We start from the raw sequence: 21,779 nt of genomic DNA, 5'->3' as shown, positions 1-21,779 counted from the left end.
CTTTCAGTCATGTGGTCTACACACTGTTCCCTAGGACTTGGTCCATCTCATGACCTGGGGCCCCTGCAGTCTGGAAGGTTGAATACACTTACTGCACTTTTTTTTTTTTTTTTTTTTTTTTTTTTTTTTGCTATCAGTTTCCCGAAAAAACTTGAACTACAACCTGCTGCTGCTAGAAACTTATTCACATAAAGTTAATCATAAAGTTGTGGCTCGTTACATCTCTCCACACATGTAGTGCGCTCTGGATTCCTAATGTGACTTCACACGTGGATTAGGGAGTTTGTGTTAGAAATGTGAGCAAGTGAGGACAGAGGCGGTAGCCACCCTGCCCTGTAGTGTGGGGAATCCCAACACAGGTGTGTGCCTAGCCCTTCCTGCCAGGGCCAGCCTTACCCTTGCTCCTGCTGGGCAGCCCTCTCTAGAGCTCACGGGGTGGGTGGTAGGCTATAGATTTCTCTTGGCTAGCTATGCGAAGCCCTACTTGATTCACCCATCCCTGGGGAATGGTCGAGTCTTAGGTCCACGCTAGCTTCCCTTTTGTGTCTTGAAGAGAGTGCATTTTGAAGTTAGAGCCAATGAAATACAGCACAGCTGGTGGAGCAGTGTGTAACAAGCCACCCAACATTGTTAGCCCTGACCCATGCTCCCTAAATCAAGGGGGCGGTGAGTTCCACCCATCCAGAAAACCTAGTTAGAAACAGATGGGAAAATGGACTTGCTTCTGAGCCTGCTCACTGACCAGTGAAATTCCTCTGGAATTCTCAGGCCTCTGATACAGCCACCCCCTTAATGCCTGTAGTCTCACACCTCAACACAGAGGAGTAAACCTGTAATCAGAAGATGTCTCTCCCCGTGGGAGTGAGCTGGGTGTGGTGGTGCTTGCTTGTAATCTAGCATTCGGGAGGCAGAGGCAGGCAGATTTAAGACTCCAGGCCAGTCAGGACTTCATAGTGGAGCCTGTCTTAAAAAGCTAGAACAAATGACCAGAAGGACTCTCTACTCCCATCCCATACAGGAAGTTTCCGGTGTGCAAACTGGGAGAGGCTATTGTGTTTGGATTAGAAGTTTAAGATTCCACTGCCAGATATCTAAACCTTTGCAATCTGAGACTAGTTACCTAACCAGGATGGTGGGAGGAGTATATCTAGGATCAACGGCTTCTCTGTGACTTGGGCAAGCATGTCCTAGAGTCTCAGCCCTAGGGAAGGTGGCTTGGGCATGGGCAGGCCCTGCCCGGGACTACAAGGGGCTCTGTGGTCTTCCAGTGCAGCATACCTCACAGAAGTAGAAGGACAGATATCATGGGAAGATGATCAGGAGCCAGTGCTTTATATGGTTGCAGACATGGAGACCTTACTGGTCCAGGTTGTGCTCTCTGGGTCCAGCACACTACCCAGTGGTGGCCACTGTGAACCAGCTCTTGCCCCCTGGATATGTGTGATGTGAGAGGAGACTGCTCTTAGCCTGGGTACCTTGGTTGCAACTCCCCGTTGCTGACCATCTGGAATCTCAAAGCCTGGATTGGTAGGTGAGCCATAGGCATTAGAAGAGGACCCCCTTGCCCTAGAGGATCAGCAGGAGCAGAGAGCAAGCACGGCTGGAGTGGACCTACTGTTTTGAAGTCACTAACCCGCACCCTAGCGGGTTCCTTCATGGTGGGATATCCAAGCTCTGAGATTGGTGTCACTTTTTCCCTTAAAAATGTACAAGTGGCTAAGGTAACTATTTTTTCCTTATCACTGGTTAGGGCCTGGTCTGCCCCTGAAAAGTCCTTGAGATTTCCTGGCCCAGATCTGAGGACAGATTGGGACATGTCCTGCATAGACTCACAGCTGAAGAGGGTATGGAATAGTTATGGCCATTATCTTTCATGGATATCTTCCTGTTTGTAGAACACTCACAGAAGCATGTGTCTGAGTGTGTGTGTGTGCGCGCGCATGCATACACACACACACACACACCAACACAGCTTGGTACACACACACACACACACACACACACCCCAACACAGCTACCAGAAGATACAGCTATTCTTTTGTGGTTTGGTGGGAAGCAGGATGGGCTGTTCTCAGCACCTGGGTATATTGTTTCTGCAGGTGCACTGGAACTGCCCGTCCCGGGGCTATGTCTTTATGGGTAGGGGGTAATGCCCAGTAAAACCGGTCTCTCTTTCTCTTGACAGGAGGCATGTTCAACACTAGTGTGAGATTAGCTGTAAGGTTTCTAGAACAGCATTTGTCAGGGCGGTAGATAAGGGGCTCTGAGTTTCTGACAGTGTTTAGGAGAGGCCAGGATGTGGCTTGTGCTGGGTGGTCTGGCCTGCCTGGGTGCATATAGGCCAGCCCATGATGTTCTTCTCTACAGGACTGCCGTAGTATTTCCCTGTTGGCAATCATCCAGCTGGGATTTAAGCAGTGCCTTGGGACAGTGGCCCTGGGAGTTGGACTCCTCTTTATTTATAGAATGTGTGGCTGCTAGACACTGCCTTGGTGTACAGGCAGTGTAGTTGTGAGAGTTACATTTTTTGGTTGTGTGGCCCATGGGTCTTTGGGACAGTGGGAGTGAGTACAGTGTGGATTTTTAGGATACATTCCAGGTGACTCATGGGATATATAGTATCCATTCCCATTGGATGGGAGTATTTGCCTCCAACTCTGGAAAATGGAAACCCCCGTGGGCAGCCAGCTAGGTCCCTGGGCTGATAAAGGGTGCATAAGAGGGATCCCCTGGACTGGGGCCTTCCTACTGCAGGTCTTACCGCCTAGACCCTGGCTGCCCTGGCCTTCTGTTTTACCCTTGGCCTGAGTTCTGAAACCCAGAAATCAAAATTGATCCTTTGTTCTCTGGTCATGTCTGTCTGGGCTCTATGGCAGCTGGCCAGGCACCAATTGATGCCGGCTAGCCAGGCAGCACCAACTGGAGAAGCAAGCTAGGGGATTTGATCAGCCTTGGGCAGCACACTTTTCCTGCTAAGCTGTGGGTCTGGCTGGGAGGGGCCACATTCTACAGCACATTAGCAAGACTGGTCTGAGAACAAGGCCAGTCGGAGACTCTGTGTCTTCTGGGCAGGATCACGCTCCGTGAGAGACTAGCTTTTGGTGCTCTAAGCTGCCGTCTTGTATCCCCAAGTCTTTGAAACCTTAGGGAGGTTTCAAACTCTTTGTCTCTGGTAGCCTTTAGGTAGAGCCCCCTGGTCACAGCAGACTGACCCTTCTGCTTGGCTGGCCACCTCTTCCAGATCCTCATTCTAGAGGAGCCTGTGGCTAGGGGCCACTGCTCAACACCATGCCACACTGTTCTGTCTGTTCCCAGTGGCATGAAAGTAGGTTGCCTCTTCTTCCTGTTTAGGAAGTCATCGAGAATCCAGGAGATCACAGCCTGGAAGAAGGGTGATGGTTTGGGGACCTGACTACATGTGTCCCGGGCAATCTGCTGCCGTCTGGGCCACTGTCTGTCACTGTGGAGCAGCTAAAGTATCATCAGATGTTTTGGTGGGCCACACAAGATCCACTCTGATCTGTCCACTCTGATCTGTTGTGTCTCTGAACCCGTGGAGCCCGGGCAGGAGGATCTGTGAGAGCCTCATACAGAGGAGCAGCCCTCACCATTTTCTGAGTGGAATGTGGGAAGGCGAGGGGCAGGGTGGAGAACAGCCTGGTACTGCTTATCCATCAACTGACCGACTCAGCTTGGAGAGCTGCAAGAGTCAGACCCCGTGCACGTTGTCTAAGTTCTGGGATATGCGCTGGCTTTAGAGACTTAGGCCTAGCACCTGACCCCAGTGGAGAAAGTTGTTGAATTGAGGTGAGGTCTGCCCTACCTTCCTCCCTTTCCCTCTCTCTTTCCCTCTCCCTTTCCCTCTTCCTCTCCCTCTCTTTCTCTACCAGGAACTACCTAACTTTTTTATTTTTAAGATTTATTTATTATTATTACCAGAAGAGGGTGTCAGATCTCATTACGGATGGTTGTGAGCCACCCTGTGGTTGCTGGGATTTGAACTGAGGACCTTCAGAAGAGCAGTTAGTGCTCTTAACCACTGAACCATCTCTCCAGCCCCTAGGAACTACCTAACTTTTAATGTTTAATAATTAGGAGACAATTTACCAGGATGCAAAGACTCTAAAACTCATGTGAAACACCAGGAGGCAAAGGGGATCACTTAATAAACTTAGCAATGTAACCTATGGTAAGAACGCATGCTTTATAAAAGCTAAGTACTTTCAAGTCCCTGTTCCAGGACCACTGCTGCGGGGCAGTGGAGATGCACACCTTCAATTCCAGTGTTTTGGAGGCAGTGGTAAGTGGATCTCTGAGTTTAAGGCCAGCCTGGTCTACAGAACAAGTTCCAGGATAGTCAGGGCTGTCACAGAAACCCTGTCTTGGGGAAGGGGGGGGGGGAACGAACAAGCAAAACACCCAATAAATAAATAAGTAAATAAATAAATCCTGTGTACACATAGTAGTTAGGTGAATGAAGCAGCTGGGCTTTCTCCTGGCTTGGGAAAGTGGCATTCTGGATTTCAGTGTAAGTCATTAGCTGCTTTTACCCCTGTTTCTGCCTTCAAGTTCCATCCCAGAGTGGGCCTGAGGTCAGTGCTGTGTTTTCTCCAGTGTTAATGTGGCTACTCATTTGGTATCCATTCTAGTTGGGAAATGGTTGAAAGTCGTCTTGCATCTGCTGTAAGTGTGTCTCCACCACCAAGGTGGTTTTCCATATGGTCTTGGGATCCATCTTAGCCAGCTCACTTGTTGCCCTGATTGGTGGTGACCTCTCTGTGCACCTCTTTTGTCTTGGTCAGGGTTCTATTGCTATGAAGAGATGCCATGACCACAGCAATCTTATAAAGGAAAACATCAACAGGGTCTGGCTTACAGTTTCAAAGGTTTAGTCTGTTCTCGCCATGGCGGGAAGCACAGTGGCAGGCAGACATGGTGCTGGAGAGGGACCTGAGAGTTCAACTGCAGCAGGCAGCAGGAAGAGAGAGAGCCATTAGGCCTGGCTTGAGCATTCGAAACCCCAAAGCCTATCCCCAGCGACACACTTTCTCCAACAAGCCTGCACATCCTAAGGGCTATCACGTAGCTCTGCTCCCTAGTGACCAAGCATTCAAATATATGACCCCATGGGGGCCATTCCTATTCAAACCACTACACCTATACTTCAGTTTCTCAGCCAACAAGCCCCAGCCACTGCTTCTTGAGACACAATTTGGGGGGCTTTCAGTTCTTATTAGCTGGACATCCTGGTGAGTTGAACAGGAGTTGCTATGCTGAGGGCAAGACCCTCAGTGGATGGGGCTGACAGCTACCTCACTCAGAATCTCTGCTATCTCTGAATCTACTCAAGCATATGTGGTAGTCTGAATGAGAACGGCTTCCACAGACTCATATATTTGAATGCCTGGTCCTCAGTTGGTAGAACTGTGTGGTAAAGATTAGGAGGTGTGGCCTTATTGGAGGAGTCACTGGGCTGGACTTTGAGGTTCAAAAGCCCATCCCGGCCCCTCTCTGTTTCTGTGTGTGTGTGTGTGTGTGTGTGTGTCTGTCTGTTTGGCTTGTCTGTCTGTCTATCTCTCCTTCTCACTACCTCCATCTTGTGGATCAGATGTAAGCCCGCAGCTACTGCTCCAGCACAGTGCTTGCCTGCCTGTGGCCATGCACCCCACCATGATGATCATGGACTAACCCTCTGAACTGTAAGCAAGCCCCTAGCTAAATGCTATCTCTGTCTGTCTGTCTGTCTGTCTGTCTGTCTGTCTGTCCCCATCCATCTGCCTATCTATCTATCTATCTATCTATCTATCTATCTATCTATCTATCATCCACCCCACCTACCCATCCATCCATCCATCTATCTATCTATCTATCTATCTATCTATCTATCTATCTATCATCCATACATCCACTCACCTACCCACCTGTCTGTCTGTCTGTCTGTTTTTCTGCCTATCTATCTATCTATCTATCTATCTATCTTTGTTGTTGTTTGTTTTTGAGATAGGGTTTATGTATGAAACAGTCCTGGCTGTCCTTTAACTTGATTTGTAGACCAGGCTGGCCTCAAACTCAGAGAGACCCACCTGCCTCTGCCTCCAGAGTGCTGGGATTAAAAGTGTGCACCACCCTGCTTAAATGCTTTCTTTTATATGTTGTTATACATTGCCTTCATCATGGTGTCTCTTCACAGCAATAGAATGGTAACTAAGACAGCGTCTCCAGAGCCTGTGCCGTCCTTGCCATCTGGGTGGTGAGAGATGCCAGGGTGCTGTTCTCTAAGCATGCAGCTGACCCTGGCATAAAGCCACCTTTCATACCACTGGCCAGAGCAAGGAGGCAAGGATCTCAGTGTTCTGATGTCTAAAGCCACACAGGAAGGGCAGTGTTCAAGGCTTTCTCATAAGTTAGGAACCATGAGGGACAGGATTGGGGGGGCGGCTGTGGTTTTGTGGGTCAGCTGCCAACTTGTCAATCTGAGCATGCATGTGTTCTTTTTTTTTTTAATTTATTTTATGTATATGAGTACACTGTAGCTGTCTTCAGACACACCAGAAGAGGGCATCGGAACCCATTACAGATGGTTGTGAGCCGCTATGTGGTTGCTGGGACTTGAACTCAGGACCTCTGGAAGAGCAGTCAGTGCTCTTAACCACTGAGCCATCTCTCCAGCCCCATCTTGGTAATCTGTATTGTAATCTGTGTGGAACCTGCCCAGATGGACTTACCTCTCAAGGTAAGCTATCATCAGCATTTTTCAGAATTTTAAATTAATGAAGTTAGTAAGGGAGGAATTTTGAGGTAGGTTCTTACTGTGTATGACTCAGCTGACCTGGCTAACCTGGCTGACTGACCTCCCCCCTTTTGTTTTTTTATGAGACAGGTGTGCCTTAGCCTTGAACTTACGTAGATTGCCCTGTCTCTGCCTCCAGAGTATTTGGATTAAAAGCCCTTTATTTTATTTCCTTAGAAAAGAAATTTTTCATGCAACAAAATCTACAATTTTTTTTTATTCTTTGTTTACATTCCAAATGACTTCCCCTTTCCTGGTTCCTGCCTCCCTTCATTTTTTGTTGTTGTTGTTGTTGTTGTTGTTGTTTATTTCCTACATCACTGTCTTCTTTCAAAGGTCTCTTTTTTATCCCAAGATTGTAAAGAAAATTTTTTTTCCTCTTAGTATAAAGAAAGCTTTGAAGAAGGAAATATTCCTGGCATTTAGTTACACATCTACAGAACGATTGGCCCTTTCCCAAATCGCTATTAGTCACAGAAATTGGGGAATCTGTAGATTCCTCATAGGTCCATCTGGAGCGGCTCCCTCCAAGGTCACTCTGGGAGGGCTAACATGGAAGGTGAGAAAGAGAAAGTCTGACCTGACCAAGGAAATCCTCCTGGGTCAGACGTCCCAGCTGCCAGGGCCCCGCCTTGTGATACAGGAAGGGGAGGTGAGAGGAGAGCCAGTTTTCCCTCTGAGCCTCAGCCTCAGGAGGAGGTCTTGTTTCTCATTAGGATTCAGCAGTTAAACTAGGTCACTGGTATGTGTTGTGTGTGTATGTGTGTGTTGGGGGGGGGGTGGAGGGTGGTAGAGGGTGGGGCATTGGGCACCACACCTGAGCCTGTAGGTGAGTTTTCTTAGGGATTTAAGTTCAGTTTTCATTGAACCTATGCCCCACCCGGCATGCTGAGAGCTGCCAGTCCTGTACTCAAGGCAGTGGGAGGTCTTGACCGGCACTTCCCTGTCCATCTGTGCCGGAGGCTGTGAGGCAGGATGCTGTCCATCCTGAGAGGCACTCAGAGGTAAGGTGGCTCTGGGTGGCCAGCCTAGGGGGGCACTTGCCTTCCTTCTAGAAGAGTTCAAGAACCTGGCAAAACATGTTGACGGCATTTGTCTTTGAAAGGAAGTTGGCTTGGATTTGCGGGATTAGTGCTAAGGTTTCTTTGAAATCAATCTTTTTAGATTTCACTTCAACCTTTTAATGTTTGTGAAGCTGAGGATTAAAGCCAGGGGTTTGCCCTTAGGTTTGTGGCTGAAGTGAGCACTGAAGTGAGTGCTCGACCATAGAATCACACCTCAGGCCCAATTTCACTTGGGACAGGAGAACACTTTGGAGTTTGGGAAGCCCTCGAGAAAGCTGTACCCCAGCACAGAGGTATCAGAATTATCTGGATTATTTGCGCTGAAGTTTTTGGATGGGAGGCACTGGAATCAGGGACTTTCTGGCTTGGTTCGGTGACTTTGGTCCTGCCCCATGGCTGGGTCCCTGTTTTTTATAAGAATGTCGGGACTCTGAGGCCCTGACAGTTGCCCTTGTTCACAGCCATAGAGAGAAAGTTGGCCTCTGCCCTGAATTATCTACCCTTCCCTTCTCATGGGTATTGTTCGAATATTGTAAAGAATAGGCTCGGAGTTTTCCTGATTAGTGACAGTTCAGGCATAAATGTCTGTAAACTTCAGGGCCACCCTTAGCTTAGGGGCATTCCGTGCCAGCCAGGTTCCTGTTGTCTCTTGGGATCCTAGTCTGATGATGGAAAGCCTGCTGAAAACCTGTGCTTCTGGAGTGTTGAGCCCAAGGGAAGTCTCCCTCAGGGACAGAGCTGCCCGTGAGGGCCTGTGTGACCTTGTGAGTGGTTTCCATGGGAGGTCAGTGTGGGTATGGATTCTGTGTGTCCCCGTGGTCAGCTGTCACTTACTGCCAGCTCTTGGATCCCAGTCTGAGGCTGGCTTTGCAGAGGAATGGGTAAAGGAAGGAAGCTTAGGTACAGTTTGCTGCTGTCCTCCACGGTGGCCACATGTGGGAGAGATGAGAACTGAGGCTGGAGTGTGGTGGCATATGTCTGTTGTGTGACAACCTTTCCCTGGGGAGATGAAACTTACATTATCCACTCGCCCCAGATAGGGAACCCAAGAGAAACCAAAGCACAGATACCACTGAAGTCCAGTTTGAACAGTGAGTGTTCTTGGGGCTGCTTACAGGCTGTGGATGAGAGGTGAGTTAAAGGAGCAGAATGACTAAAAGGTAGCTCAGTCATCCAAGCCCACCCCAGCATGGGCGACAGCTCACAGAGCCTGGAGCACACTGTACAACCTGCGGGCAGCTCAACAGGTTGGAGACGGACCTTTCCAGGTGCCTCAGTTGGTCTAAACCTCCTCCAGGTTCTTGTTCTGGTCTCCAGACCGAGGGAGACTCTCATCTTTTATTGCTTACTCTGGGGTGGTGTCTATTGAATCTGTTCAATTTCAGGGACTTCGGAAGGTATTTTGAGTTGCTTGCCTTCCAGCAGAAGGAACTTCCTACAAGATGGTCCATTTCATTCGCTGAGGAAGCCTTTACAGGACGATGCCTTTAATCAAGCAGGAAGATCTCTTGTAAATTCAAAGCTAGCAACAGTTATTAGTGAGATCCGTTTTCAATAATTAAACAACCAAGCAAATAACTAAAGGAAAGCATCAGCTGAGTGTGGTCGTGTATACCTTTAATCTCAGCTCTCAGGAGGCAGAAGTAGGCAGATCTCTCTGATTTTTGAAACCAGCCTGGACTACGTAGCAACTGTAACCCAACTTTTGGCTACTTTGTGGGTTCTTTCTTCCATCCTTCTCTGCCCTTATTCCACCTTTTCAATCCCCTGATGCTAGATAGGAGAGAAAAAGGGGTGGAGGGGAAAGGAGGCAGCATTATCATTAGACTACTTCCTGTAACAGCTGATCAGGGCTGTTGAGATCCTTGGCAAAAGTTTGATATTCGAGATCAGGATCTCTAAATTTCTTCTTGTTACTTCCTTATGCATGACTACTTAACAGACTATAAATAACTGCTCATGGGGCCCTAGCATGCATAAAACCTCTGAAAAGTCTCCAGAATTCCAAATGTCACACAGTTGCTGAAACTACCTGCAGCTGGCAAAACCATGCCTCTTCCAGAGCATGAGGAGAATGACCGTCAGCTGCTGTGGACAAACTGAAGATATCCCATACCCCACACCTATGATTAAAATGAAAACACTCTTATAATATTTCTATGTCTTTTAAAAGAAACCAAAATTCTTACCACAAACAATTTTCAGGATAGCCAGAGCTACAGAGAAACTGTCTCATAAACAAACAAAAACAGACAAACATGAAGGACGGAAGGAAATACGAAGGCCAGCTTTCTGCCCATGGGGGAACTCCATTGTTGACTGATATCTCTTATCTTTTATGGGGTATATTGGCTGGACACTGTCTGGGAAGGGCTCGCTCTGTCAGTAATCCTAAAAAAATAAAAGCCCTCCTTGTGCTTCAAACAGGCCCTGGAGTCTAACGGCCCGTTCCCAATGAGATGGTATACTGTTTTGTTTGTGGAGGTCACCCCGACATATTGCAGAGCTGTGTTCACAGAAGCTGGTTGGCTGAGAGCTAGGTGACCCCTCCACCGGGGTGTTGCTTGCAGAATAGGAGGGAACATGGAAGAGAGGTGGTATGGAACCCACTGTGTCAGGAGTGGCAATCTGTGGAGTTTCTGTGTCATTTGTGGACCAACCACCTGTTGCAAGAAACTGAATCTTTTGAATCACTGGCTAGTGATATGTGTTCTAGGTTTCAGGGTGGTTCCTAGGTTGGACTCACCTCCTAGATGAGTAGGTATAGGTCAAGTTACCCATAAACTAGCGTGGCAGGAGGCTCTGGGGCTGAATGAAGGTTTGTCCCCCTAGGACTGTACCCGATAGGTGGAGGGTGGAGGAGAGGTACCACAGATGGGGAGATTAGAGGTCTGGGCACCTGGGAAGGAGTATAGTGCATGCTTTCTTATGAGTAACTTTGCTTCTCACCCCCTTTCTGGGTATCTCAGGCTGGGTAAGGTTTACTACCAGAGTTTCTAGGTGGGCCAGATTGGAAGAACTTTATACAAATTCTGATATTTCCAGGACCAGGACCATGATCTGTTTGCTGCTACCAGGAATAATCTTCATTGCACGGGGCTTGGCCATCAGCAGGGGCTAGCTCACCCCTGTTCTTGGGACTTTCCAGTCATAGTGACTACTCTAAATTATTGATAATTTTTCTCTAAATTATGTTGGGATCTGTGAGGGTTGTGGCCCCAGCTTTTCACAGCTTCTGTAGTAAAGGCTAGGTGGGGTGAACAGGTAGGACTGGGTGCTTGGGTGAAAAGACTTGACAATTAGGCCTGGGGCCATTCACCAGAAAGTGTGGTTTTTCCTGGTAGCTCACCAGAGCTTGACAGCTACGCTGGGGAAGGGACCTGGAACATTCTGGGGACTGCTTTCACCAGGAAGCAACCACTCCACCTGCCTCTGTCTTCTGTTCCAGATAACATGTTTATTAAATGACCTAAGCTTGACTTGAGCTTAGCAGCGGATAGGGTGGTATCTCCAATGTCCAGATGGGCTCTGTACCCTTCTCTGTGGTTGATAACTGGATCACAAGATCCCTTGATACTGGCCCCTGTGGCCATTTCTAGTAGAGGAGGGGTGGGTTTCGTGGTTCCCATTCCTGTGTCCCCTTCATTGTGGAAGCCTCTTGATTCTAGGACCTGTGTGAACCACTTAGCTGTGGAAGAAGTGGAGTTGGAGGGCTTGAGGCAAAGACCTTAGGTTATGGCCGCCATCTAAGACTAGAAGAGACAAAAGCCTGGGTCTGCCTGGGCGTGGAAGGTGGTCTCCATGTACAGGATGCTTAGGAACCATGGGAAATGTGCCCATTTACACCCATATTCTTGACATGCACAGTCCTTGGTCCTTAGACTAGAAGACTCGACAGTACCATTGTCTGACCCGAGGTCATCTGAGATGCAGTTGGTGACTGAGGCTGCCGCCCTCGCAAGTTAACTGGCTTCTTCTATAGAAAAATTAGGGCCAGCAAAATAGCTCAGCAGGTGAACATGCTTGCTGGCAAGGCTAACAACCTGAGTTTAGTTCCTAGAACCCTTGAGATGGAAGGAGAGAGCTGACCCCTGCAAATTGTGCCCTGACCGTTCACATGCATGTCATAACATGCATGTTATAGCATGCATGCACGCACATACACATATGAGCGAACACATGTACGTAAAACAAACAAACAAACAAAAAACAAATAAACATATTGAAACTTTTAAAGGAAAAATAAATGTCCCCCCCTCCTTTTTTTGCAGTTCAAAGCTGGCTTGTGATTTGGAGCCAAGAGTCAGATGGTCTTACGCTGTAGATATATTTAAGGAGATATACTGATATCATAGTGCTGGTTTGAGAAGCTGGCAGAAGGCTTATGAAGGTTTTTAAAAATGTTTACATACATCTTGAGAGGATGGCAATGCGATTTAGAGTGGGAAGGGTTTTTTGTTGTTCTTTCTTTCTTTCTTTCTTTCTTTCTCTCTCTCTCTCTCTCCCTCCCTCCCTCCCTCCCTCCCTCCCTCCCTCCCTTCCTTCCTTCCTCTCTTTCTTTCTTCCTTCCTTTCTTTCTTTCATATATATATATATATATATATATATATAATTTTATTATTTTTTTTTTTTTTGAAGTGGGGTTTCTCCGTGTAGCCTTGCATGTCCTGGAGTTCGGGCTGGCTTCAAACTCCCAGACCGGCCTGCCTCTGCCTCCCCAGCACTGGCCTTCCCAGTGTGCACCTCTATTTGCCTGCCTCACAGTGGAAAGGTTTTGAGTCAATGCCGTGAGAAAGAAGGGAAGATTTCTTTCTCTTTCTGTACATAAGAATCAGGATTCATTTTTTAAAATTCTAGTTTCTGTTTGTCCTCATGTAGAGAACTGGGCTGGGTGCAGGCAGGCTCTTAGACGTTGGCTGCCCTGGTCCCCCTGTGCAGGCTGGGAGGATGTGTGAAGGGCTGTGGGCTGGGCTGAATAAGGGGCAGGTGGCAGGCCTGGAGTTCTTTTCAGCCTGGGATTTGGGAGCCCTGGACCCTGACTTGTTATCAGGACCGTCCCTGTGAAGGCTCATTCCTGGCAAACCATATGACAGATGGTTAGTGTGTGCTACAATTTTATGAATCTGAGAGAAGACCTGTAAAAGTCAGCGTATTTAAGGAAGGATATTTTTTAATGTGGAAGAACAAAAGCATGTGTGGGGAAGAGGAGAAGGTGAGCTGTCCTTTGGTCATCTTCTGCACTGTTCTTATCTGGGGGGGGATCTTACTCTAACTACGGAAGGCTGTAAACTCTCCAGCCCCTTGCACTCCCCAGGGAGTGCTCACCACAGTGACCCGGGGCGTTGCCTCGGGGAAGACTCGTGCCCTCTAAGTCAATGACGTGTCTTCAATAGAGACTCTACAACCTCGTTTTCATCTTCTGTTTTCCACCCTCCTCTGTGTCAACACTGTTCATCCAGGAGAGAGATCACCCGGAAACCGAGTGTATCTGGCCCATTTTAGACCACTGCAGATGTGATTCCTGCTTAGTTCCTTCATTTCTGTCTTTCTTTCTTTCTTTCTTTCTTTCTTTCTTTCTTTCTTTCTTTCTTTCTTTCTTTCTTTCCTTCTTTCTTTGTTTTCCTTTCTTTCCTTCTTTCTTTGTTTTCCTTTCTTTCCTTCTTTCTTTGTTTTCCTTTCTTTCTTTCTTTCTTTCTTTTTTTTTTTTTTTGGTAAAGATTTATTTATTTATTTATTGTACGTGAGTACACTGTAGCTGTCTTCAGACACCCCAGAAGAGGGCATCAGATCTTATTATGGATGGTTGTGAGTCACCATGTGGTTGCTGGGAATTGAACTTAGGACCTTCGGGAGAGCAGTCGGTGCTCTTAACCACTGAGCCATCTCTCCAGCCCCATTTCCTTTATTTCATAGGGGCTGTGATACAGATTTAATTCCTCCATTTCACAGAGAGACCAGGGCACTCCTCTGGGTTGGGGGGGTGCTCTTGACCTTTGTCTATACAGACTTTCAGGGAGTGCGTTGGGGGCATGTCCCACCCTAGCTAGGGTAGAACTTTGAATGGCACTGTGGGGTAGGAGAGGGTAGTGGTGCTACATTGGGGTATGTCTTAGTTAGGGTTTTACTGCTGTGAACCGTAACCAAGGCAACTCTTATAAGGACAACATTTAATTGGGACTGGCTTACAGGTTCAGAGGTTCAGTCCAGTATCATCGAGCATGGCGATGGCCAGGCAGGAGGAACTGAGCATTCTACATCTGAAATTTCATCTGAAGGCTGCTAGGAGAAATCTGGCTCCCACATGGGTCTGAGGAGGGTCTCATTGCCCACCCGCACAATGATGACACAGTTCCTACAACAAGGCCACACCTTCTCCAACAAGGCCACACCTCCTGATAGTGCCACTCCCTGGGCCAAGCCTATTCCAACCACCATAGGGTACTGAGGGGTTTTGTGCTGTGTGTCACTATGGGATGCCCACATGTACCATGGCTTGTGCCCTTGGGATCTACACTACGAGTGGGGAAGACGGGAGACAAATATGTCTGGAAGAAGCTCAGCTTGTAGCTGTATTTTCTGAGTCATACGTGTGGGTGTAGCCTCAAGAGGATTTCTGTCATATGTGGAGGCCCATCTTTGGCTGTGCATAAGACCTGGAGGGCCTAGCCTTCTTGAGGCAGCAAGAATCCATAGTCCCCTGACTAGGGTGCCTAATGACTATTTCCTACCAGAGGGCCCCAGCACTCCTTAGAGCCATGGATGACTCTAGGCCTGGGCCAGGAAAGTTGAAGATGAGCTTGGGACCAAAGGACCAAAGGACCAAAGACCAGGGAAAGGTAGCCAGTGGCGGGCAGGACTCATGCATTGACCAAAGCCTTGTAGCTGCAACCAAGAGTGTTTTGCATGGTGAGGGATGCTAGGATCTGGTTGGACTCACTTGGTTGAGAGACGGAGTTTTAGGGCATGGAGTTTAAAGGGTGAAGAACAACTCATGATTCCCACAGTACAGGAGCTTCCCAACGGCCTTAACACACCCACTTTGAGCTTTGGCCACTGCCACCCATCCGCCTGGCACATGGGCAGCAGATGTCACTGTTATAAACAGCCCAGAAAAGGTACTCAGCCTAGAGCCTTGAGTCCGAGCCAGACAGGATGTGTGTCATTGTTCCTATGGCTACCGTCCTAAATGCCCTGGTCGGAAAAGAGCAGAGACCAGCCAGCACCCAGGACAGCTTTAGCAATGAGCATTTGGAAGGGATAAGTGTTTTGTCTACAATGGTAACAAAAGCTAGTAAATCTAAATAAATACCAGGGAATGTCATGTTGTCGTAATGTCATGTTGACAATATGGCTAGAGGAACTGTGTCCTGTGGGATGAGGTCCACCACGTACCTTCCTGGGTGGATAGGCAGCAGATTAGTAAAAGCTCTGCTTCTTCATATCCATGCCAACAATCCCATTCTGGCCTGTAGAATGTTCTGCCTTAGTAGTTCCTGCTTTGTGTGCAAGCTCAGCCTGGGATGGTTTGGGCCTCATCTCCTCCTTCATCCCCTTCTGTTCTAGGCCAGAAGATCATTTTTTTTTTTCAGTGAGATCTCCAAGAGGGATGGCTAGGAATGAGAAAATTCAACAACAACAACAACAACAACAACAACAAAAATGACAGGAAAAGATGTTCCTCAATGGAGGAATGGATACAGAAAATGTGGTATATTTACACTATGGAATACTACTCAGCTATCAAAAACAATGAAGTTATGAAATTCTTAGCCAAGTAGGAGAATGTCATCCTGAGTGAGGCGACCCAATCACAAAAGAACACACATGCTATGCACTCACTGATAAGCAGATATTAGCCCAGAAGCTTGGAATACCCAAGACACAATTCACATATCAAATGAGGCCCAAGAAGAAGGAAGGAGAGGCCCCTGGTCCTGGAGAGGCTCAATGCAGCAGTGTAGGGGATACCAAGACAGGGAAGCAATTGGGGAACAGGGGGAGGGAAGAAGGCTTATGGGACTTTCAGGGAGGGGGGATCCAGGAAAGGGGAAATAATTTGAAATGTAAATAGAGAATATATATAATAAAAAATAAATAAAATTCAGGAAAAAATGGCAGGAAAGTTGGGAGTAAGGGGTCTTGCATAAACGCATGGGTTAAAACAAGCAAGTTTATCAAGAAGTACAGCATTTTCCCCTTCCCTTTATCGCTCCACCCATAAGTTTTTTTTGTTTTATTTGTTTCTCATTTCAGATGGTTGTGAGCCACCATGTGCTGCTGGGATCTGAACTCATGACTTCAGGAAGAGCAGTCAGTGCTCTTAACCGCTGAGCCATCTCACCAGTCCGAAGTACAGTGCCTTATATACTGTTTGCAGGGAGGTAGTTGGACAGAGTCAGCAAAAGGCTCTTATATAATGGAATGAAGTCAGCAAGAAATAATCAATCCATGCTATTCAAACAGGAGCATAGCACATCTCAGGCGCACCAGGTGCCACAGGCCAGCACTCTGGGTCACTGAGACTGATTATCATAGCCCTCAAGGAGGGGGGAAAATTGATCCCAGCATCTGGCCTCGGGCCACCAGAGGCCTTGCCAAGCATGCTCTGGCTTTAGATAAGGGACTAAGTCTCTTCATTAACCAGCCTGGCCCTCAACATTTTCCACCTTCTCCAAACAGAAGTTTGGGTCCACAACTGGGCCACAAGCTAAAGCTATTAGTGAGTTTTGCTGTATAGGGAATAGGTAAGTGGTGTTACTGAGTCCCTCTCTGCTGGCCACCAGGGCTCTGCTCTGAATGAATGCATTGGTGGAGAGGGGTGGAGAGGTAGCCAGGCTGTATGTAGGAACTGTGGCCAAGCACACCTTAGAGTCTCTCAGGTTGGTCATCCAAGACTCACATAAGTCTTCAGCAAAGCCAAAGGAGGGTACCCAGGCCCAGTCAGGAGCTGGACAGAGCTCTCAGAGAACTATAATCCTAATTTAGCCAGTTGTCTACTTTTTTTTAAAAAGACAACTGAGAAGGGTGTGTGTGTGTGTGTGTGTGTGTGTATGTATGTGTGTGAATGTGTTATGTCTGTGTGTAAGTACGTGAGGTGTGTTGTGTGAGTGTGTGTGTGTGTGTGTATGTAAGTGTCTGTGTGTGAATGTGTTGTGTCAGCATGTGGGAGTGAGGTATGTTGCGTGAGTGTGTGTGTGTATGTAAGCGTCTGTGTGTGAATGTGTTATGTCAGTATGTGAGAGTGAGGTATGTTGTGTGAGTGTGTGTGAGTGCATATGTAAGTGTCCCTGTGTGAATGTGTTGTGTCAGTACATGAGAGTGAGGTGTGTTGTGTGAATATGTATGAGCATGTGTGTGTAATGTGTGTGTGTGTGTGTGTGTGTGTGTGCACGCACACACGAGCGTTCCGGGGGCTGGATCTCTCCTGGGCTTGGAGACAGCACCTCTCTTTGTCCTCACAGGGTGGGGTTGGGTATGGAGAGGAAGCAAGCTTGATGCTTGTTTCTCCCCAGTGTTGCGTTAATCAGACACTATCACATTCCACGGCCCACTTCAAACTTTTTCTATTGGGGGCTGGGCCTCACCACGGGCTCAGCACATGCATTACTCTTCAGTCTTTCCTCTGCAGCTCAGAGGCTCGGGAGGGCTTGTAAGGCCCCAGCCCTAGGAGCTCCAGGTTCTGGGACAAGCAGGCCTGGAGCTCCCTGCTCTGGGCTCACCAGTTATCACAGGGCTCTTTGCTGAGCAGCTGTGGGGCTGTGTTTCCAAGTGGCACTAAGCAGGTACTGCCCACAGGTCCTTCCAGGTGGTTCTCTTGTTCCTGGTGTTGGCTGTGTTCCTGTTGGTCGTTTTCCTGCATGTGGACCTCAGACTCCTTACGCCGTAAGTCCTGTGCAGACACCTTATGCTCTGGGAGGCCGTGCTCTACCCCCCTCACCCCCCCCCAGCCCTCCCCCCCCCCCCCCCGCAGCCCCAAGAGCAGTGCCAGGACCCTGTCCTGCCTGCTTTAAGAGCACTAGCACTCACTCACTTCCTGAGATTCAGTTTTAGTGTCTGGGAGAGAGTGGAGAGCTATGTGTGTCCTGGCTTGCCTCCTGTGGTGACAAGCCCACTGCGAAGGCTTCTTAAGGGACTCTGGGGAGCAGGCCTGGCCTGGCCAGACTGGACTGGGAAGGGAACCGAGAAGAGTGGGGTCTACAGTAGGAGCCTTGGGAAGGCCTACAAAGATGGCCTGGCTTCTAGGATGGCTTCCAGGTGGTGAGGGCATGACTGTGTTCCTTTGTCACCAGACCCCAGAACCTGCCTGCCAACCCCTGCCTGCCAAGACTACATCATCCAGGGAGTGGCCATCTATGCACAACCAATTGCCTCCAAAGCCAGGGTTTCCTCCGGGATTCTGAAAGGGTCTTAGTTTCTTCTCCTTCATGGCTTCTCTGGTAGGATTTGTATAAGGAGGGGTAAGCTGTCCTCTGGGAAAATGCAGTGTCCCAAGGTCGACTGGATCCTGCCCTCACTGTCCTTGCTAATTTTACTAGCTTACACTGAGACAGGAACATGCCTGGTAATCTGGGTCATCTGAGTACATCCCAACATTTCTTAGGCTGGCCAACCTTGGCTGAGATCACAGAGCCACTGCCACACAGGGTTCCCTGGGAGACAGACAGCAGAGTTTGGAGCTTAAGGTCTGCACCTGTTTAGAGAAGAAGTAGGTGGGACTAAAGACGCTGAGAGTCTCGCGATGGATGGACTGCGCAGCTCCCCACGAAGCCCCACCTCCCACCTGTCCCACCTCCCTCTCCCCCGACACCCCCAAAAGAGCTGGAGCCTCATTCCTACACCAAAGGAGCAAGTGACAAGGTTGAGGGGCAACAAAAGTGTGGTATGCTTGGGGTCTGAGATATCCCATGGCTGGCACAGGAACAGTGAGATATCCCATGACTGGCACAGGAACAGCCTGTTGAGAACATCTTGCTATGAGGGGAAATCGTATCTGTCACACAGAATCTCCCTGGATGGAAAGATTACAGAGTGGCTGGGCTGGGCTAGGGATCCAGCGCTGGGAGATGGAGTGAGGAAATGGTATAGGGACCCCATGTTGAGGGATACTCCTTGAGGGGTTCTGTTGAAGGCACTGATGACGCGCTCTCTCTACAGGGACAAGGCCCAGGAATCACCGGTCACTAACATCATGTTCCTCAAGACTCACAAGACAGCCAGCAGTACAATACTCAACATCCTCTACCGCTTTTCAGAGTCTCACCACCTCTCCATAGCGCTGCCCGAGGGCTCTAGGGTCCATCTGGGTTACCCCTGGCTTTTTGTGACACAGTATGTGGAAGGCCTGAAGCAGGACAGCCGCCTGCAGCATCACTTCAACATCATGTGCAACCACCTTCGGTTCAACTTTCCCGAGGTGCGAAATGGGGAGGTGGGGAAAGGGGGTGGGGCTAGAGCTGCCTCGCTTGGAACTGTGGGTATAACTGTGGTGTTCCCACAGGGGTGGGATTGGCGTGGGGTGTAGAGTCTAGTAGTTTGAAGTTGGAGAGGTGCCCCTGTAGACCCTGCCAGACCACCCTCTTTAGGCTGCCAGTGGTCTGTGTCATGACACACAGAGCCCGAGGCCCCGAGGCTGTCTTCCTGATGGCACCCCAACCCTCTCTCACATCCCTGAATTTCTGGTTCTGGAAGAACATACCGCACTTTTGTTGCCCCTCAACCTTGTCACTTGCTCCTTTGGTGTAGGAATGAGGCTCCAGCTCTTTTGGGGGTGGTGGTGTTGGGAGAGGGAGCTGGGACAGGTGGGAGGTGGGGCTTCGTGGGCAGCTGCGCAGTCCATCCGTCGCGCGCGACTCTCAGCGTCTTTAGTCCCACCTACTTCCTCTCTAAACAGGTGCAGAAAGTCATGCCCAGCGACACTTTCTACTTCTCCATCCTCCGGAACCCGGTTTTCCAGCTGGAGTCTTCCTTCATCTACTATAAGAACTACGCACCTGCCTTCCAGAAAGTCAAGAGCCTGGACGAATTCCTGGCAGATCCGTCGAGGTACTACAACGCCAATGTGAGCCTCAATAATATCTATGCAAAAAACAACATGTGGTTTGATTTTGGCTTTGACAACAACGCCCCAGCCGACGAGGACTATGTTCGCAAGTGCCTTGCGGAGGTGGAGCAGCGATTCCATCTGGTGCTCATCGCAGACTACTTTGATGAGTCCATGGTGCTGCTGCGCAGACGGCTGCGCTGGCAGCTGGATGACGTCGTGTCCTTCAAGCTGAACGTGCGCAGCCAGAGTACGGTCTCGCACCTGACGCCCGAGAGCCAGGAGCGTGTCCAGCGCTGGTGCGCGCTGGACTGGCAGCTCTACCAGCATTTCAACCGCACGTTTTGGGCGCAGCTGCAAGAGGAGCTAAGCCCAGGCCAGCTCACAGAGGAGCTGGAGCAGCTGCGGGCGAGGCAGCGTGAGCTCACTGCCCTGTGTCTTCAGGATCCCGAGCCCAAGAACAGTACACACATAGATGACCGCAATCTGCGCCCTTACCAGAGCGGAGAGGCTAAAATTCTGGGCTACAACCTTAGGCCTGGTCTGGACACCACCACCCTGGGTTTCTGTCGGAGGATGGCGATGCCGGAGCTCCAGCACATGGCCCATCTGTACTCGCTGCAGTTTCCCGACAAGACTCCCAAGGACATCCCAATCCAGAAAAAGTAGGGGTTTGGCTAAGTGACCCTTTCTCCCCAGTCTACCTTTCCAAAGTGAAGAACAGTGGAACTGTGAAGAGACTCACCCACCTCCAGCTCTGGGGAGAGGACCTTACACCTAAGACAACAGGCTGTTCCATAGCTGAATCCACCCATTGTAGAGACAGGCGAGAATGCTAGTACCCTTACATTATCTGTTCACAGAGACAGTCTAAGCAGTCCATCAGGTGAACACCAGCCCAGGCGAGCACTGGAGCCTAGGCAGTGGGCCTGTGGATTCAGAAGAGACCCAGAATAGTTCCCTGGGATTTTCTAGCCACATGGATTCAGCACTGGTGACAATGCCAGGCCTGTGTAGGAGAGCATAGAGGCAGTAGCTCAGAGGTGGGCTTGGGGGAGACCGGGTGGACAGGCAGCCTTCCATTTTATGAAGAACACTGCAGACTGAGAGTTGTGAACGTGGTTAGTTAGCCTGAGCACAGGCACGGTCCACATTTTAGCTCCCTGCTGAACAATCCTGAAGGAGAAAGTAAGTGCCTGACTTGCCAAAGGTGCTCTGAGGGGCTCAGGTACCTTTGGTTGCCTTGGAAACCATGTTGTATATAACCTTAGGGATCTTATTCATTCACAGAGAGATGCTAAGTACCTAGCACCAAGCTCTCAGGATGAGATCCCTGGTTACCTGGGCTACCTAAAGCCAGGTGCCTGAGGTGTTGGGAAAGAAGACACTGTCACATACTCAGCCTAGAGTTTCTGCCTGAGCCTTACTTGTTGAGTTTTGGTGGAGGGTTTTCTTCTGTGTCAGAGGCCCCAGCTCTGGGCAAGACAGCCCATGCTTCTCTCGATATCAATTTAATAGGGCACTTTAAGAAAAGTAATTGTCAAAAAAAAAAAAAGTAATTGTTGATGAGTTTAGAGATGGTACAATGAGTTTGTCAATCCAAAAGGACATTGTAAATTGAAAATTGACGCCCAAACTAAACAGAGATAGTCAAGAATGCCAGGCATTATGCTGGCTCAAACCTTTAATCCTAGCATTGGGGAGGCAGAGGCAAACAGGTCTCTGAGTTCAAGGCCAGCCTGGATACATAGTGAGTTCTAGGACAACCAGGCTACAAAGCAAGACCCTGTCTCAAAACAAAACAAAACCACAAACAAACAAACAAACAAAAAACTGACTAAAAACCCAATCAAACAAAAATCCAGACCACTAAATTTAGACAATA

General features: G+C 48.9%; 1 protein-coding gene across 1 annotated transcript; it reads left to right on the top strand.

The window, feature by feature from the left end:
• Positions 1-7,765: 7,765 nt before the first annotated feature.
• On the top strand, positions 7,766-20,563 carry Gal3st2 (galactose-3-O-sulfotransferase 2). Its single transcript, XM_052193389.1, has 4 exons — positions 7,766-7,794; positions 17,650-17,736; positions 19,009-19,267; positions 19,745-20,563. Exons 1-4 carry the CDS (start codon positions 7,766-7,768, stop codon positions 20,561-20,563), a joined length of 1,194 nt encoding a protein of 397 aa, XP_052049349.1.
• Positions 20,564-21,779: the final 1,216 nt, after the last annotated feature.

The sequence above is a fragment of the Apodemus sylvaticus genome, chromosome 9 (assembly GCF_947179515.1).
Source record: "Apodemus sylvaticus chromosome 9, mApoSyl1.1, whole genome shotgun sequence".
Classification (NCBI taxonomy): Eukaryota; Metazoa; Chordata; class Mammalia; order Rodentia; family Muridae; genus Apodemus; species Apodemus sylvaticus.
The sequence above is the reverse complement of the archived record's forward strand: the minus strand, read 5'-3'. Positions and strand labels throughout refer to the sequence as shown.

Excerpts from the sequence above, each read along its gene's own strand:
- Gal3st2 (XM_052193389.1), top strand. The coding sequence starts at position 7,766 with ATGCTGTCCATCCTGAGAGGCACTCAGAG. Across the intron at positions 17,737-19,008 it reads GACCTCAGACTCCTTACGCC|GGACAAGGCCCAGGAATCAC; the intron begins GTAAGTCCTGTG and ends CTCTCTCTACAG. Across the intron at positions 19,268-19,744 it reads TTCGGTTCAACTTTCCCGAG|GTGCAGAAAGTCATGCCCAG; the intron begins GTGCGAAATGGG and ends CTCTCTAAACAG.